This window comes from Dioscorea cayenensis, chromosome 1 (genome assembly GCF_009730915.1).
Source record: "Dioscorea cayenensis subsp. rotundata cultivar TDr96_F1 chromosome 1, TDr96_F1_v2_PseudoChromosome.rev07_lg8_w22 25.fasta, whole genome shotgun sequence".
NCBI lineage: Eukaryota > Viridiplantae > Streptophyta > Magnoliopsida > Dioscoreales > Dioscoreaceae > Dioscorea > Dioscorea cayenensis.
In genome coordinates, this window is record NC_052471.1 from 26,527,117 (window position 1) to 26,546,104 (window position 18,988).

At 33.4% G+C, this 18,988-nt stretch overlaps 1 protein-coding gene and 1 pseudogene across 1 annotated transcript; one reads left to right on the forward strand and one right to left on the reverse strand.

The window, feature by feature from the left end:
- Nucleotides 1-4,705: 4,705 nt before the first annotated feature.
- LOC120258120 lies at nt 4,706-9,356 on the forward strand. Its single transcript, XM_039265472.1, has 3 exons — nt 4,706-4,802; nt 5,680-5,771; nt 8,874-9,356. The coding sequence occupies exons 1-3, from the start codon at nt 4,706-4,708 to the stop codon at nt 9,354-9,356; spliced, it is 672 nt and encodes a 223-aa protein (XP_039121406.1).
- A 4,570-nt stretch (nt 9,357-13,926) lies between these two features.
- On the reverse strand, nt 13,927-18,585 carry LOC120258130 (annotated as a pseudogene).
- Between the last annotated feature and the right edge of the window lie 403 nt (nt 18,586-18,988).

Here is an 18,988-nt window from a genome sequence, read left to right on the forward strand (position 1 = left end):
GATGGGACCAATTTCAAAGGAATAACACCGTCAAATGACATAATTTTTTTTATTAATTTTTTTTTAAAAAAAAAATTTTTTTTGTATAACCTGCCACTAATTTCTAATGTTTTCAAAACCGGACCAAAAAATGAATCAGTCAAATAATTGGGTCATAAATCAATTGGTTGGACCGGATAACCCAATTTAATTGAACTGGATGATGTAATAATTATATTAATATTATATATATTATATATATTATATAATATTAATATACAATATATACTAATAAACCCAAACTCCATGCTCTTTTCTCCAAACCTTTTCTAATATTATATATATTATATAATATTAATATATATAATACATATTAATAAACCCAAACCAAACTGCATGGCCTTTTCCCGAATTTTCTCTCTCCTAACCCTTTCCATTCATGCTCGTGCATGCCCTTTTCCCCCATCGTGAAGCTCCTCTCTCTCTCTCTCTCTCTCTCTCTCTCACTCTCACACCCCTTCCATTCACGCTCGTGCATGCCCTTTTCCTGATCGTGAAGATCCTCTCTCTCTCTCTCTCTCTCTAAATCCAAATCTACTAAACACCAGCATCTCTTCAAAGGTGGAAGGATTCCATTGTTCCTTCATCTCTCTTCTCCTTCTCCTCCTCCTCCTCCTCCTCGTCGCCGGCGCCGAATCCTCGCCACATCCAGCTACGGCACGGCAAAATGCATCCAAATGTGCAAAAATTGAGAACCGGGGTCAACCCGGTTCTAGTCAAACCCGCCGGTTCACCGGGTTTGAATGGGTTTGACCGGGTTGACCCCCAGTCAACCAGTTTTATAGAACCGGACCGGACTCGGCACGATTCCCGATTTTGCTTGGGATCCGACCAGTGGTCCGGTCCCCATTCGAAAAAACATTGCTAATTTCAAACTAGCAAACAAAAAAAAAAACCCTCCAATTTAGATAATGATTTTGAAGACCTTGGTTTTTTTTATGGTTGATTATGTAATTCATGAAAATATCAAATTAAGATTTTAATTATTGTTTATTTAATATAGAGATGAAATTAACCTTGCTTTTTTCTTTTTCTATTCCTTTTCTTCTTCCTCCTCAAAGACCCGTTTGGTGTGATGTAAAGTAATAGCTTTTCTTGCAAAGTAAGAGGGTGAATCTTTTTCAACTTTTTGGTTCTTAAAAAAATATGTTCTCCTTATAATCACTTTCCTTTTGACAAGAGAAAGTGATTCATAAGGGGGAGTTGGTGTAAAAGTGATTAACCCTTGAATGGAAAAGTTAGATCATTGTCAAATTATTAATTTACCCTTTATGACATAAAACCCTTCCTTGTTTCTTTTTTCTTTAAAAAAACCCTAACGCAATCTTATTTCCCAATTCGGGTTGTCGCTTCTTTTGAATCGGAGCACTTATGGTAATTTTTTTCCTCACGCTTGTTGGATTATCATTGTGTTAAATTTTGGTTATGTGTTTTTTTTTTTTGGTGTAAAATCCCTATTTTAAATGAATCAAAGGCAAATAAATTTCAATTTTGTTTGGATAATATTTTTATGGGATTGAATCAAATTTATGTTGATATAATAATCCAATATAATAAGATGCGAATAAACTTAAGGGTAAAAATGAAAATAAACTTAACTTTAAATTGAAAACACATTCATATCAAACAAGGGAATTAAGTTTGCATGCAATCTAATTACGATTTTTATTGAGATAACCAAACTATTTGGCAGAGAAAGTAATTGCATGAAAAATCTTTCCCTACAAAGCTTTTGCATGGAATTACTTTCCTTGCAAAGTTCCAAACAAGCCCTCATTTTTTTTTCCTCTTTTTTTTTTCTCCCTTACACCTCTTAGTTACAACTCTTTATTTCATTATCATTACTCTCATTTATCACCCAACACCACCACTATCACTCGCATCTACTACTATTGTAGCTATTATTCACCATCGCAACTATCATGCCCGTCGCTACCACCATTACCTTCATCCACCGCTATCATCCACCATAGTCATTTGTATCTACCATCACCACCACCTTGCCCCGCCCGCTACTACCGCCACTTTCATCCATCGCCACCATCGCCCACCACCACTATCACTACCATTGTCACTCACATCTATCATCGTCTCCGCACCACCATCACTACTTTCATTTGCCATCACCGCCATCACCATCATTACTCTCATCATCATCACCATTAGCAGTACAAACATTGTTGTATCCTACCCTATTTTTTTAACCCTAATCTTTTTTTAAATATATTTTTGCATACTTGGGAGTTAGAAGGGCAATTTGTCTTTATCCATGTCCCTTCTTTTAGCCATACCCCCAACCATGCCTTGTCATTTCAAAGCCATTCCTTATCATTTCAAAGTCATTCCTTGTCATTTCAAAGCCATGCTTTTCCTTTCATTGTCTCTTTGCTTTTCTCTTGGATAGGAAGGAGACCTTGAATTAAAAAATCCTTCCCTTGATGGCTTGAAGCTCCATCTTTCCTTCTTCCTTCTCTCTTGAAGCTAGCAAGGTAAACACCATATTCTTTCTTGATTTCTCTTTGTTTCTTCATCCTTGCTAGGTGAACTTAGTGCTTATAGTAAATGAGCATATTTGAGCCTTGATTTTTGCACTATCTTCTTGTTGTTGTGTAGAAGGTTATTGGAGTATGATTCCCTTGTTTGTTTTCCAAAAATTGTTGGAATCTTGAGTGAACCTTCTACTTGCAATTTCGGGGTTACTGTAGCACCAGTGAGTTCTCCTTGTTTTCTTGGTTCCTTTGGTTCAGAGGGAAGCCTATAACCTTTGAAATTCTTTGGAAATCTCCGATCTTAGCTTTGAGTTAACCCTTAACCTCGTTGAGGGTCGTTTTGCTGCTTGATCTTATGGTCTTTCTTGGTGTTTCTTTGGCTTACTCTTTTCTTGTTTGTGTGTGGGTGTTTGTGTGGTCATGGTTGGTTAGGTGGTGAGGGGTTCGACTTGAGGCAAGGAATCGGCGCAGAAGTAACACTCTCATGGGCTATACTCGCCTAAGTTTGTGAGTGGGACTAATTAGCATAATTCTATTAGGGAAAAAATACTGATAGCCATATATATATATATATATATATTGTGGCTTAAGTAAAGTTTTATTGGTTTATACTTGTTTTGTATCTTGTTTAAGGATAGTTATTATTATTAAAGATCTTGAAGGTATTATTCGGTGTTTAAATGTTCATGTTTAACTTGTAATTGAGACCCTTCAAGGAGTTTGCAAGATCTTTGCATTTGTTTTTGAAGAGTATTGTGTTTCAAAGTGGTTGCTTTGTGAAAATTGGGTTTCCTTGTGAAAATCTTTGATTTTGTGAAATATAAGTTTGAAACTCATTCTTGGGATCTTGAAAGGTAAGGACTTCTATATTATTTCTTGTAATGATTTAAAAACCGGACCGGACCGGCCGGTTCAACCAGTTCAACCGGGAACCGGCAGCAAGTTCAGTTCAGTCATATAACTTGAACCGGGTCCTGATCAAACCGGTTATGAACCGGCTTTGGATTGGGAACCGACTAACCTGTTCGATCGGGCTGGGTTTGTTAACAACAGCCTCAATCTCGACGTTCTTGTGGCGCACATCAAGCTCCACAGCCAAAATCGGCTCTCAATCACCCTTAGATGATCTAGCACCGTTTATCTGATCACAAAGTGAATGGAGATGATCAGTTCGACAGGCAGCGGGCCAGCGACAACGATGAGGCAACCAGCTCTAGCGAGGTCGAGATAGAGCTCACGGCCAATACCAAAAGGCACACCAGTGACCATGACCATCTTCCCCTCAAGCTTCTCCCATGGCTGTCGCTGCTACGAACCTGCCAAAATAGTACTCAACGCTTTACTCATCAACTTCCATAAGTTTGGAAACCACCTTAATTTTTGAAGATGTGAAATGGAGACTCAAAGATGATCTTTTTATATGGAACAAACGCCGGCGGAGTCAGAATCTTACTCTATTCAGTGTGGTTTTACTAGCTTTGAAACCTAAGAGAAAACTTGGTGAAATCTTCTTCTTTTTAAAAATAATTTTTTTAGTTATTTAAATATTGAGGTTAGTGTTTTATCTATTTTATAATGATAATAATAATAATTTATATACAAGTTACATAGCACACTGAGCACAATTCCCGAAGGTTGCAATTGAAAATTAAACACGACATTGATGCATGAACCAAGTTGCCAGGGTAGTGAATTCACGTGATTCATTCTACTATTTATTTTCTATTCCACCTACTTGTATGACATTTCTTATACTTATGTTAACAATTTTAATTTATATGAATCTAATGGCATATATTATTAAACCGGCAGGTTGGATCGGTTGACCAACCAGTTTGTCGACTGGCCTGGTTTTTAAATCCTTGATTTCTTGTGTTGAGGTGTGTAAAACGATTTGTGTTAAAAGCTTGAGTTTTGCTTGTGCGTTTATCATTTCCTTGTGGAAATGACTGAGGTGTTGTTGATTGATGGTTATTGTTGGTTTTTGTACTCCGTATGGAGTTGTGCTTATCGTTGAGTTTGTATGGTGATACCCTACTGCAGTAGGCGGTCTCCACGGCCAGCCTATGAAGATGGCGTGGTAGACCGGTTGATTACTACGAGGGCCGATTTAGGTGGGAGTGTAGAATCCTGATTGGATATTCATCGGGTAGCCATTGTCACCATACGGTGAATCGATGGGTCAACGTCAAGGGTATGAGTACTTTGATGGCTCTAAACTTAGCCGCGGTCGCGATGAAGGTTTAGGGAGGTTTCTAGACCACTTTATACTAGGTGAGTGTTCAGTGTTGCTTTATGCTGGGTTTGAGATTTACTCCCTATGTGTTTTTTTGTTATGTCATATTGAATTTGTGGTAAGGGGGCGAAGCCCAGCTGTCGCTCTTTGGAGGGCAGTCTCTCGTAAATTCGATTTGGCACTAGTATTATGTTTACTTATTGTGAAATTCATGTTATTTAGTTGTTATACCTGTAATTTGCAACTATTTTGATTTATATGTTTTATGGTGAAAGATTAGCATGAAGTGAACTCGTTTTCATATTTTTGAGCCTTGTGTTTGGAATTTTGTGAATTTTATGTTGAAAAACCCTACTTGAGATAAAAAGTTTTCTTAACTCTAACTTTATTAGTTTGTTTTGGAGATCACTACTATGTGTAATCATGTTCTAAACTAGTTATCTTATTAGTAAGGTATTATTATTTTGGTGGTTTGTGATTATTATACTTTTGGTATATTACTAGTAGAGTTGTGCTAACTCCCCCTCACTGAATAACTTTAGTTGCTCATTCCTCTTTCTTCCTCCCAGCTTGTCGCAGGTAGTAGGTGCGGTTGTGTGGCAGCATGCTGGGCATTTGCTACTGTTCTATCTTCTGTTTTTCCTTTTCAGTTCATGTATGTTATTTTGTCATGAACATGTTATTGAGTCCTGGATCCACTAGCTTGTAAATAACCCTGTTGCATGGTTTTGTATTTTAAACAACTCTTAAACTCATGTGTATCAGCTGTGTGTTGTTGTTGTTGTTGTTGCTTCCCTGTGCATTTGTGAACCTCTATATTTTCTGTACATTGCGGTCGTTGTTGTTCTTGTTACTTCCGCTATGTATCGTTGTGCTTCTCCGCTCTTTATCTGTGATAATGTTGTTGAATTCCAGGTATGATGGTCAGCCTTGCGGCGTTCCCGAGGGTTGAGTGGCGGAGTATCCCCCTCAGAATTGTCGCGGCCGTTGCAGCATCCAGTGGGCCCGCAAGTCGGGGCGTGACAAACATGACCATTTTTTCTTCTTTTTCTTCCTATCTTCTTTTTAGTTTAGTAGTGGCTTCATTTTATTCCATCATTCTCTTATTATATATCATCATCATGATCTTTTTTTTTCTTTTTCTTTCTCCTAACTCTTTAGACAAAGCAAAGATGTGACTAAAAAAAGGAGAGCAATAATAATCAGTGACTCCAACCCTCTGATGATGAATTGTTGATGCCTTAATGGTGATTCGGTGAAGCACTGTAGTCTGAAGCCCCTCCACAACAATGAGACAAAATAAGCTTAATTATTGATTAATTAAACTTTGATGGAGACAAAAAAAAAAAAAGAGCATTATTAGCATTGGAATGCTCACATTTAGCCTTTGACATATTCACATGCCCACACAAGTCTCCTATTTCTAAATCACAATCAATTAGGCACCATTATTCTATTAATGCTCTCATAATGCAATATCAAATTATCTCTAAACCTAATAAATCTTCATTATTGTAGGTGCATCTTATGATCTTCATTGTTGTGTCAATAACAAAGCAAAATAAAATACATCTTCATTAGTGTCCTATCTTTTTCACATGCTTTCTATTAATTTATGTGCAAACAATGAGCCAAGTTATATATATATATATATAATACACACATGACACATTGACACACATTCTGAGTGTGAGAAGAAAGAGAGACTAAGAAGAGAAATAGAGTATGTCCGGCATTTTAACAAGTAAGGATCTAATTTTATTTAATTTTTTTATAATAAATATGAAAATGCTTATTCATTTAAAATTTTTGCAATTTTGTTATATTCAAACTAAACTAAACCTCAGGACTGAAGAAAAGGGGAGACTGTGAAGAGAAGGAAAGAGTTTGCCATTTCAACTAAGGACCTAAGGTGCTATATATTTATATTTTTTACAATAAATATGTAAATACTTATTTATTTAAAATTATTGAAATATTGATAAATTATTATTTTCACTAGTTTGTTTAATTAGTATCATGATATGTAAATGCTTATTTATAACTGGTAATGAATTAAGGCCATTTATGTATAAATTTGTACAATTTTGTTTATTTGGCATATTTATTAAGTCTTTGTGAGTTTAGGATATTTACGGAATTAAGTATTTAAGTTAATACGCTTATGTGTGTATGTTTTTTATGAAATTATTGGTATTTTAATATCTTATTTATGTGTAAAATTGAAAGAATTAAATATTTATTTATAAATTTGAGATTGTGTGTTATAGGATATGGATAAATTTTTTAATTAAACGATCAACGAGTGGAGAGTCTTCTAATGCTCGTAAAACACCATCAGGCTCCAAATCAATTTTGGATTTCAATTCTGATGGCATTGTTAGTGATCCGGAGCTACGAAAGCCGATGGCAGACTTTGAAATTGGGATTCAAGAACAAGTTAGAAGGGAGTATTTAACTAGAGGCCTCTGTCAACCAATTGGCCACAATTTGCCTCAAAAAAGGATATGATAAACAAAGAAGGAGCTTTCAAGATGTTTGGTTTAAACAACATCCGTGGTTAGAGTATAGTGTGACCAAAGATGTGGCGTTCTGTTTTTAGTGTTATCTTTTCAAACCAAGTAAGGAGGTTAAATAGGAGAAGGTGCATTCACTAAAATGGGATTCACTAATTGGAAAAAAACATTAGAAAAATTTTTACGACACATTGGTGTTGTAAATAGTGCTCACAATGATGCAAGTACAGTTTCAAAGAATCCAAAATCAAAGGCAAAGTGTGTTACACCAATTGGCTACACTTCACAAGAGATGGAGGTTTCATACCGCATTCACTTGATGGCGATTTTGGATGTGACACATTTCTATCAAGGCAAGGTCTACCTTTCCGTAGACATGATGAGTCCTCAAGTTCATTGAACAACAACAATTTTCTCGAGTTGCTCTGGTGGTACAGCCTACGGAATGAAGAGGTTTGGAAGGTAGTTAATCAAAATGTCCAGGAAACAATCAAATGACATCTCCAAAAGTTAAGAAAGAATTAGCAAATGCTTGTGCAATGGAGATCACACACGCTATTATTGATGATATTGGAGATAACTATTTTTCTCTTAAGATTGATGACGCCCGAGATGTCTTAGTGAAATAGAAAATGGGAGTTGTTTTGTGATAAGTGAATAATGATGGACATGTTATAGAGTGATTCCTTGCTTTGGTTCATATACCTGACACCTTTGCAATTTATTTAAAAAATGCTATTGACTATCTATTTGCAAAACACAGGTTGTCTCTTTCAAAGCTAAGAGGACTAGGATATGATGGGGCCTTAAATATGCGGGGTAAATTCAATGGTTTGAAGGCACTTATCCTAAGATAAAATTCATATGCAAGGATGCCCATTATTTTACTCACCAACTCCAGCTAGTGATTATTGTTGTTGGTTAAGACAAGCGGATTATAAGTGATTTTTTTTCAATATATTTCTATGATTGTTAATGTGGTAGGAGCATCATGTAAAACAAGAGACCAACTTTGACAACATTATCATGATAGGTTGGTTGAGCAGTTGGAGAAAGTAGAGATAGTCAGTGGCAAAGGAAAACAAATCAAGAATCAAGCTTAGAACGTCTAGGGGATACTCATTGGGGATCGCATTACACTCTAATATCTATGTGGTACTTCTAATAATAATAGAGGTATGTGGCAAGTTTGATAGAAAAAATGGAGAGGTATCAGTTTGTATTTGTAATGTACTTGATGAGAATATTACTTACTTTACAACAAAAAGATTAGAATATTATTCAAGCTATGCATTTAATTAAAACTGTGCAAGCTCAGCTTTAAGAGTTCAAAGAGACAGGATGGGAAAAATTCTTGCAGGAGGTTTGCCTTTTTTGAGAGAAACTTGATCCCAGTACCTAATTTGGAGGATAATATGAGAATTCGTGGTCGTTCTAGGTGGGATAGACAAGTCATTACTTATTTTCACCATTATTGAGTCAAAAATTTTTGCGAGGCAATTATTTTTTTTTATTCATGATGTTTTTATAAATAGCTTTAATTTAGTTATTTAGTAATGTTTGTTATTAATTTCATAATTGGTGGAATGTTAGGTTATTGATTTGATTGCACAAAAAATGCAAAATCATTTCCTAGAAACTAGCACAGAGTTACTTCTTCTTGTGTCATGCCTTAATCGAGGGGACTCATTCTCCAAATTCAACATCTACAAGCTACTCTGTCTAGCAGAGCTTTATCCTGAAGACTTCTCAGTGAATGAACACATGATGCTTGAGGATCAGCTGACCACTTGTATTTATAATGTGCAATATGATGAAGATTTTGCAGAAATTGGGGACTTAAGAGGTTTTGCTAAGAAAATGGTTGAGACAAGTAAAAGTGCTATTTTCCCACTTATTTATTTCCTTATTGAGTTGACATTAGTTCTAACAGTTGTAACAGCTAGTGTTGAGAGAGAATTTTCTGCAATGAATGTTGTGAAAACTGATTTACGCAATAAAATGATAGATGAGTGGATGAATGATAGCTTGGTTGTCTATATTGAGAAAGAGATTTTTGCAACTATCGACAATTGAAGTGATTCTACAACGTTTTCAGAATATGCAAACCCGTTGGATGCAATTAACTCCTCTTAGATGCATGCCACGCATGTTCGGTGTCAACATTGGCCATGGCAACAGGTTCTAGTTCAAATGTGCAAAAATAGTTGTTTTATGCTTTTCCTATATGTGTATTTGAATTATGGTTGTTTTAATTAAAATTCGTATTATCATATTGTTTTATATTGTAGACAATTGCTTTATTGGATTTTTTTCCCCTTCACCTTTAGGTACCCCCCTGCATCCTAGTTCTGCCACTTATAACAATAACAACAATGTGGCTAAGAAGGAGAAACATGACAACAAAAGAAAAGAAGAAAAAATGTATTCATATATAAGACAAATTGACGCCGAAGAAGATGAATAGGCTTATGGTTCAATATTTAATGCATTTGACTTTTTTTATAATACAAAAAGAACATGGATAACAGTCTCATTTCCTACCGCATTTATTAGCTATTGCCCCTCTTGAGAAGCATTTCAAAAAGTAGGGTTTTTGAGATTGCCTTCAAAGTTGTAGGGATTTTATGGCCAATTACTCAATTGGAAAGGCTACATAAGTCCTTTCCCTTGTATTTTTTAAAGAAAATTACTACATTTCAATTATTTAATTTAAAAGCCACTTTTTTTTGGCAATAAACTTGTTTCTATAAAAATGGATATATATATATATATAATTGTTAAAAAAAGAGCAAAATTTTAAATTTTTTATCAAAATTAATTAAATTAAAATTTAATGAGCTAAAAAAAATTCCCCAAAACTAGGGATGACGAAAACCGAACCGACCCATTTTTTCCGACCCGATTCGACTCGATCCTCCTCAGCTTTGGGCGGGGCAGGGTGTGTTTGGTTTTTCCATGCCCCGCCCCGCCCCGTTATTAATTTAACTTATTATAAATATTATATAGTGTAGGGGTAAATGAATTTTTTTAAAAAAATTTTTTTAATAAATTTCTTATGAACTTGGTTTTATAAGTATATGTTTTATAAAAAAAAATCTATTTTAAAAATATTTTTAGGAATTTTAGTTACTTATTTGTAACTATGAGCGGGGTAGGACAGGGAGGGGTGGGCGATTTATGAATAAAAAAAGGGGCAGGGTAGGGGATGGTAGAGGCGTGCCCGCCCCACTCCATTGCCATCTGGGGTGGGGATGGTAGAGGTGTGCCCCGCCCCCCGCCCCGTCCCATTGTCATCCCTACCCAAAACACTATTTGAAAAGGATTAACAATAATAATAATAATAATAAAGAGATAAATATAAATGTAAAAACATAACAATAGTGAATTACTGATTAAATAAGCAACAAATCAGTATATATACAAATAACAGTATTATATTTGAAATAGAGCATTCAAAATAGGGTAAATTAATTATAGGTCCTTTGAAGTTTTAAAACTTCCTAATCAGTCCCTTTGATATTGGAATGCCCCCAAAAATCACTCTTTTTTCTGTTTGTTTATTTTTTAGTCCTTAGGCTTTATTCAATCATTTATTTTTATAGATATTTCCAGCATTGCCCCTACTGTTGGGAAAAAAATTCCGCTAGGTCGTGTCAAGCTTTTTGAAAAGTGTAGATAACCATCACTTCACATCCTTTGGCTATTTTTACACTTAATTTTTTGTACTTTGTATGTAATTTTAACTACTTAAATTCTGCCCTTCTTCTTCCTCAATCTTTTTTGTTCCCTTATGTTTCCATTTTATAAGATATATCCCTTCTCCCTAGCATTCGTTGTTATTGCACTCTAATGCTAACCATTTTCTCCCCTCCTCCTAGGCGACCATCTCTATGACCACTAAAGGATGTTGGAGGAAGGCTCAAAAAAACATCCACCTTTTTCTTGAGTCTTTTACTCATTTTAACGAGAAGTTTTTTAATGGATGTGCATTTTTAAATCAGATCAATATAAATTTTTTTTTTTGGCTGCAGGTTGTCAATGGATACCTTTTTGCAGCCACCAGATATAAAGGGGAGGGTCCTACAATTCACAATGTTTATTTCTTGGGAGCCAGTACTTGGCAAAATATGTAAGAGGTGGGCCCTTGAAGTTTTCTAATGTTAGGGTGACATTTATCTCACCGGATACACACCAAATGATTTATTCCATTGATTCCAAGGTGGGGTGTTTTTGCTTTATACTTTGGCTTTGTTCTCCATATTGAGTAAAGAGGAAAGTTGTTTTTTTTTTTCTTTTTTTGGTCTCAATGCTTTACACCAAGCAACAAGGTTTCCGCTTAAAAATATGGGTTTATGATTAATATTTTTTGTTTCAGTTTAACATTCTCACTTTTGCTTATCGTATGATGTTTTTGTTAAAATTATAGGTTTCCGCTTTAAGTCGGTGCTTGTTGGTTTCATTTGTTCCAACCTTACTTGTGGTGTATACACTATATACCATCAGCAAGAATTTGTTTTCAGAGAGCATATCTCTCAGCTGAGGCAAGCTTCCATCACAACAACAAATTGTGGAAGTCCTAGCCATCCATATTCTTTCGGATCATTCAAAAAGTGTTTTTGATATAGGTCAGTGAAAGGTTTTTTGACGGTGAACATTTCAAGAATGCAATTTAGAATTATGCTAAAAAAACGGAATGTTATGGAAGGGAATGTCAGACTCAGGAAGTCATTAAAGGAGGAGTGTTGGTCCATATTTGTTAAGATTGCTTATGCGTGCACTGTAAAGGAGTATGATGACACGATCAATGACTTGCTAGCTAATTTAGTGGACACACGTTGCTGGTTCAAAAATTCGATGTCAAGCACTAGTCGAACTACATATCCAAAGGTGAAAAATGGGGAAAGATGTATTCAAATATTGCAGAGATATTCAATGGCTGGATTAAGGAGGCACGCCACCTCTTTGTGACGAAGATGGTAGATTCCCATGGATTTGATATATAAGAGTTATTCTACAAGTAGTGCATACGACTACACTTACTAGTGCCTATTTCCATTTAGTAAAGCTCGGTACTACTTATTTTGCCATGTTACAATTTCATACACCTATTTTCTCTTTAATACTCTCTCTCTATTTACTAAATCATTTTAAAATGTTTTCATTTATTAAACCACATTTCACGAATTGTTTGCCTTAGAAGATTTTTTTAAGAAGATTATTTGATCTTTTTTAAAACAAAATGTGATTATGTAGAAACTCATGGGATATTCAATCTTATTTTAAAATAGTGTCTAAAATAAAATACATGAAAGAATAAAACCTCCTTTAGCCAGGGTTATAATAAAATGTCACTCATTTTGTTTTTCATCAAATGCTTGACTTTGTTACACTTTTTGTGTTAGAACGAGCTTTGGTAATAAAATATTTATTGAATTCTTGTGAAAATGCTTAAGTGTATGTCAAGAGAAATTGAATTGTGTTTATGTATGCTTAGTTTAAATTATAAGATGTATAATGAGTCAGGTTGCCTGACCCATTTATTAAATGGGTCAGATCAAGCTGGGTCTAATCAAATGTACAACCAAACTGTGAACTTGGATAATTAAATAAACAACCATATGCAGGTTGGGTTGGATCAAGCCAACCCATAAATCTAATTAAGGTAAGGTAGTGTTTATTTAGAAGGATTTTGAGTTATATGTAACTTAAATTATTGGGTTTTTAGAAATCTAGTATTTGATTTACAAAATTATAAAATCCCATATAACTAATATTACGTTCAATGAGGGATTTGGTTTTACGCACAATTTGGGCATAAAACCAAATCATTTTTTCCTTTAGATTTTTTTCACATGCAAAACTTACGACTTCTTTATAACAAGTTAAGAAAAACCAGTATTGTCAAACATTCATGAATACTTTTATTGAGTATAAAAATTATAAAATCTAATAATAAATTTAATAATGATTTTAATAACTTTTTTAATAATAAAATTAATAGTTAAATGATAAATACCATAATTAAAATCATTAAATAGCATGGTAGAAATATATAAAAAAATTCATAAATATTTTTTTGGGTTAATAATTAAATTTAAAAATTACAAAATATAATAAAAAAATAATAATTTAATAATAAAATTAATAGTTAAATTAATTAATATGATACTTAAAATCATTTAAATACTTAAAATATTTAGTATATAAAAGATTTTTAATTCCAAATTTACAAGTTTCTGTAACCAAATACAAAATCTTATAATATAACATCTGAAGTTACATCTAACCAAACACTGAATTTAACTGCACTGTATTTTTAAATCAATGTATTTCTAATTACATTGTAATTGAAAATCCAATGTATTAATAGTTACATGCAACCAAGCGCCACCTAAGATGAAACTATTTCACAAGGTAGGAGAAGAGAACAGTGCAAAAACAAGAATGCTATGATTTCAACTAAATGTACAATTTCTATATCAAATGACGCAGAGGTTTCTACGGATGGCCGGCATCACAAGATTATTAGGTCAACGATCCAAACTGTGACCGAAGAACAGATGCAAACCACTTCCATAGCCAAAATCTTGGTGGTCGATGATTTCAAGATAAATTTCTTCGGTCGGGCGTGAACCTATGCTGTTTACAAGTGCATATGGTTATTAACTTCAAAAGCATTGGGATCGGACAAGCTTGCACCTACTCTGCGAAACAGCAAAGAGGTTTTTACAATAGCTTTGATAAAAGAATCGAACATTCAGGTCTGGAGATATACATGTTTCTTCAATTAGTTTGCATTACAGACAACATGATCTAAATGAGGATAGTAAGTACCAGTGAGATTTGACAAGCAAAGCTGGTGATGCAAGAAATTATGCAGAAGAAAATGCAGAAATGGGTGGCAATTGACTATTCATAAAATTCAATCTAAAAAATAAGAAAACAATAATTAAATTTTACAATCCAAGGAAGTTTTTCACAGATATAAAACTCAGAACTTTGTTAAACAAGATATTAACAGATTGAGAGTCAGATCATATTAGCTAGTCTAATAAACCCCCTAAAGCAGGTATTGGTCTATTTCACTCATGATGTTGCAAACAAACCATTTAATAAGGTACAACAACATGTTAATGCTAACAAAGCCCATTATCTAAGGCCCAATTCAAAATGTTAAACTGATAGGATGAGAGGCCAAGTATATCAATACTAGTTGACTTCACTGATGTGGAATTACTAGTTACTTGAATAGCTTATACTACATAATGGGAGATAGAGTACCTTTAATTTATTGTACAGTAATGGAACCTTGCACTTCCAGCTTTGGGGGTTGTTTAGATGGGCTTATTTTAAGCCCAGAAGTGTTTTTTTATAAGTTAAGAACTTATAAATTTTAAAAAACATGTTTGTTTGGGCTTTTGGGCAGAAGCAAGAGTTGTGAAAAAAGCTGAAATTCAGCTTTTTTCCAAAAGCTGGCCACTAGGTGCTTCTCAGAAAAGCACTTCTGAGAAGCTATTTTTGGAGTGTAAAATTACAAAATTAACCTTGACAAATGAATAATTCCTTCATTATTTCTTTCTCTCAACATATAATCATCCGATCAATTTGAGCCCCAAAACCCCCCTCAAATCCTCCAAACCCTCACCATTATCTCCGCACCGCTTTCCATCTCTCCCTTTTTCCTCCTCAATTTCCTTCAATCCGGCTGGCAGCGCAAGTGAAGAACACAAGGGAGCTGCAACAGTAGCACCAGCAGGCGGCGGCGCATCCCATGCCCGTGATTCCCTCGGCAAACATAACCACCGAACGAATTCAGAAGGTATTTTCATCTAATCTGGTCTTCCCGTCATTTATATTCCATCATTATTTTTTTAAGGTTGATGATAGTTTGCAAAGTTCATAGCTTTTCATGATGGGTCAATCCCTGATGCAACTGATTATGATTTTTATTTGCTTGCCGGGAAAACAATCTCTTGGATGTTTTGTTGCTTTGGAAATGGAATTTTATATTGTTTGATTAAAATAAAAGTTGTCTTTTAGCATTCTTTTTGAAAATTATTCCGCATAAATGTTGTTGATTAGTTGTATAAGTTTTGGTTTTGAGGAGCTGATCATATTATGTAGTACTTTAAATAGTCTCAATATTATTTATATTGTTTGAGTTTAGTTAGAGAATCATGAACACAATTGAAGCTCATCACCAACATGGTTTATAAAAGTAAGCTGATTCAATTATAATCATAAAAATTATATTGCTGATAAATATTAAATGTCAACTAATCTCTGTATTGATAATCTTTTAACCAGATGATTCCTTCAGTTGACATGCAAATCCCCACTGCTGAATTGTATAAATAAACAAAGCATTGAAACACACACAAATTGAGAGTATCTTCAAATTAATGAAGAGGTGAGCCATCTCTAAGTTTTGCATTTGATGACAAACATATTAAAATGTTGTAATTCTAATCTCTCATAAAAGTAACCGTTAGAACAAAATTGTAACAATTACATAAACAACTCCATTTCCAGAAATGCTAGCAACCGATTTTTATTTTTTGAATTTATCACACTATAATAAAAGAGAGAAAAATGTGGCAAAACATCATCTTTGATTTGTGCAAATTTTTTACTCGTTAGATGTATATTATAGGTCTGTGAGTGGTTATAAATAAGATGATTTTTTTTGTCCTTGGAGAGCATGATGTCATTATGACTTGAAATTTTGTGGTATGGAAATTCTCTGAGTAAAGCGTATGCATTGTTTTCAATGAGTATCAACAAGTGTGGAAGTCAAAACTACACCTAACTCTTTCTAGGTATGAATTTTGTTTCATGCAACTTCTTTTATGTCTATGTTTTTTTTTATTGGTACTTGTTAATGATTAATGTGTCGTTAGCTTTAAAATTAAGATAGTTCGTGAATTATATTATGAATCTTCTATTTTGAAAAGTTTTTTATCACAATATCACTTGTCTTTTGTTATTTATATTATAGTTTATTTTCATTTGATATGTGAAAAGAAAAAACCTTGCAAATGTTCTTATTTGGTTTGCTTATTTGATTTGCTGCAAATTAAGGTTTGAAGGATGATTTTCGAATATGACTTCAAAATTATCACATAGAAGAGTTGTATAAGGGACAAATGTGGCTAATGTGGATGTGATACCAAGTGAAAATAATATTAAAGCCAAATGGGATGACACAAACACTGAAATGTATCTAATGTTGTTCAAGTGTTGTTTTTCATTCAACAAAAATAAAAGGAATTATTGTGGTTAATAATTCTTTTAATGTATATATTAATATACATACATATAGATAGAGTGGTTTATAAACCCCAGATCCGGGTTAATGATAAGAATAATTATAATAATAATTAATATTAGAATTGTAATTATAATATAATAGTTTATTATTATCATTACATTGATAGAGTGGTTTTGACCCCATATTCGGGTTAATAATAACAATAATAATAATAATAATAATAATTATAATTATTATTATTATTATAATTAATATTATAATTGCAATTAGAAATGTAATCATAATACAATAAGTTATTATCATCATTATAATTGTTATTATCATTATCAGAATCAATATATAATAGTAACTTAAGAAAAACTCAAAGAATGCCCATTTTAGTAATTTGTCATCCCCAAAAGTGCTTTTACAATTTCACATTCAAATAACTTCACACATAAAAAAGTGCTTCTGAATTAACTAATCTAAATATAAAATACAGAAAAACACTTAACTTACTCTGAAAAGCACTTTATTCAAAAGTGCTTTCATAGAACTTAAAAAAAGCACTTTTGTTAAAAGCCAATCCAAACAAGCCTTTGATATCCTTGATGTACTAAAAACAAAGAAGACATGCTCATTTATTTATTTATTTTTTGTTCAAAGATTTGTTAAGTAAGTCAAGAAAATTTGTCTTGACCTAAATTTTTTTTTTAAAAAAAACTAGTTGAGATAAAAATTCAAAGAATGAACAAAAACAGGGATTTCCCAATGAAAAGAAGAGAATCTAGATTTAAAACCACGCACCATTTTTTTATGTAACTGTAATTGATGAAAATGCTATAGAACCGAATAGTATATCCTCTGGAGCAAAAAGTGCACATTCCAGTAACTCTGGACCGTGTGAGAAATGGGGGTTTCTCAATTTGACTCGGAAAATGATGTAACTTTGTACGGCATATGATGGTATATATGAAAAGATATATCACACAAAATCACACTAAAGAAAGTTTTAAAAAATAAAATGTATCATACTAAGAAGATATAAAGATCTAGATTGAAAAGGAATAATCATGCTCACTTGGCCAATAAGTGGAATATCTAGCTAAGCAAATGAAGAAATCACATCCACTTCAGTGCTTGCTTCTTCTAAGGTTTCTCTCATTGCCCCTTCCATAGCTGACTCCCTGATTTCCAAGAATCCAGCAGGAAGAGTCCTATGACAGTTTCACAATGTGTGGCTTTGTAGCCAGATCATTTAAGGAGATTGGTAGCATGCATATAATCTTAACAACCAACACACACACACACACACACACACAGCCTTCACGGGAATGGTGATAAACTTGGTGTCAATTGTCAACCAGTGAATCTTTAACCAGAGAAATCTAAAGTGGAGAGATAAAATAACTCAATAAGCAAAGTAGTAGGTTCAAATATCTACCAAATACTAAAGAATGTTCAAGCATACTTCGGAACCAAGGAAGGATCCCTGAATTATGCTGTCTTAAATATAGTCAATGTACGTGAAAAAGAAATATATTTTATGGCAAAGGGTTGTCACTTCTTCACGTGAGTAATGATTATGAGTGAGATAAATTGGAACTTAAGCTATGATGTATGTGTACAAGAAACAAAGTAAACATTTATTTTCATCCTGCATTGCATTGCGCTTTATTTCATAAATAGCATTAATTCAAATAATTAATGTCGTGAAGGAAAGATCCTACCAAGAAGCAAATTTCTCAACCACTAGATTGATATGACAAGCCAACAAAAAGGCATCACAAGTATTTACAACTACACAACTGAATAAGAAACCAATGTCTTACCTTTCAGGTAACACAAACAAAAATAATAAAAAAAAACAACAGTCAATGTTTTATAAATCCAAACATTCATTTGGGTTCCAGATGTAATAATAGAGAAGAGGAAAGATCAAAATACATACCATGGTCCATAAGATGGCTCAATATTCTGTTTTCAAAGCAAAACCTTGTAGTCATACTCTACTATGCAACCAACAACCTTGAAAATATTCAAATAATGCATTAACCACTAAGGGAACATATTTCAAATAATTAGAATGAATAAGAAATCATCAGTGTAGGTACATGTAAGGGATGAAATGAACTTGTCAGACAACCATATTGGAATTGACTTATAAACAAGATTACTAGAAACATGTTTTCACAAATTACAACTACTTCCCATAAAATAAAATAATATAAGCTTGAGACAAAATATTAAACTATTTCATAAAATATCTAAGAAATTTTTTTTAGAAAATCAAAACCTGATGGCCTTATGATTTAATTTAATCTGAGCATTCAAACTGTACACATTCTAATGTGACATTGCACATACCTAACATGCTACATAGCTAGATCCTATCAATTTGGATTGTAAAATGAGACCTTTTCATATACAAACCTGTAAAATTCATTCAAATGAG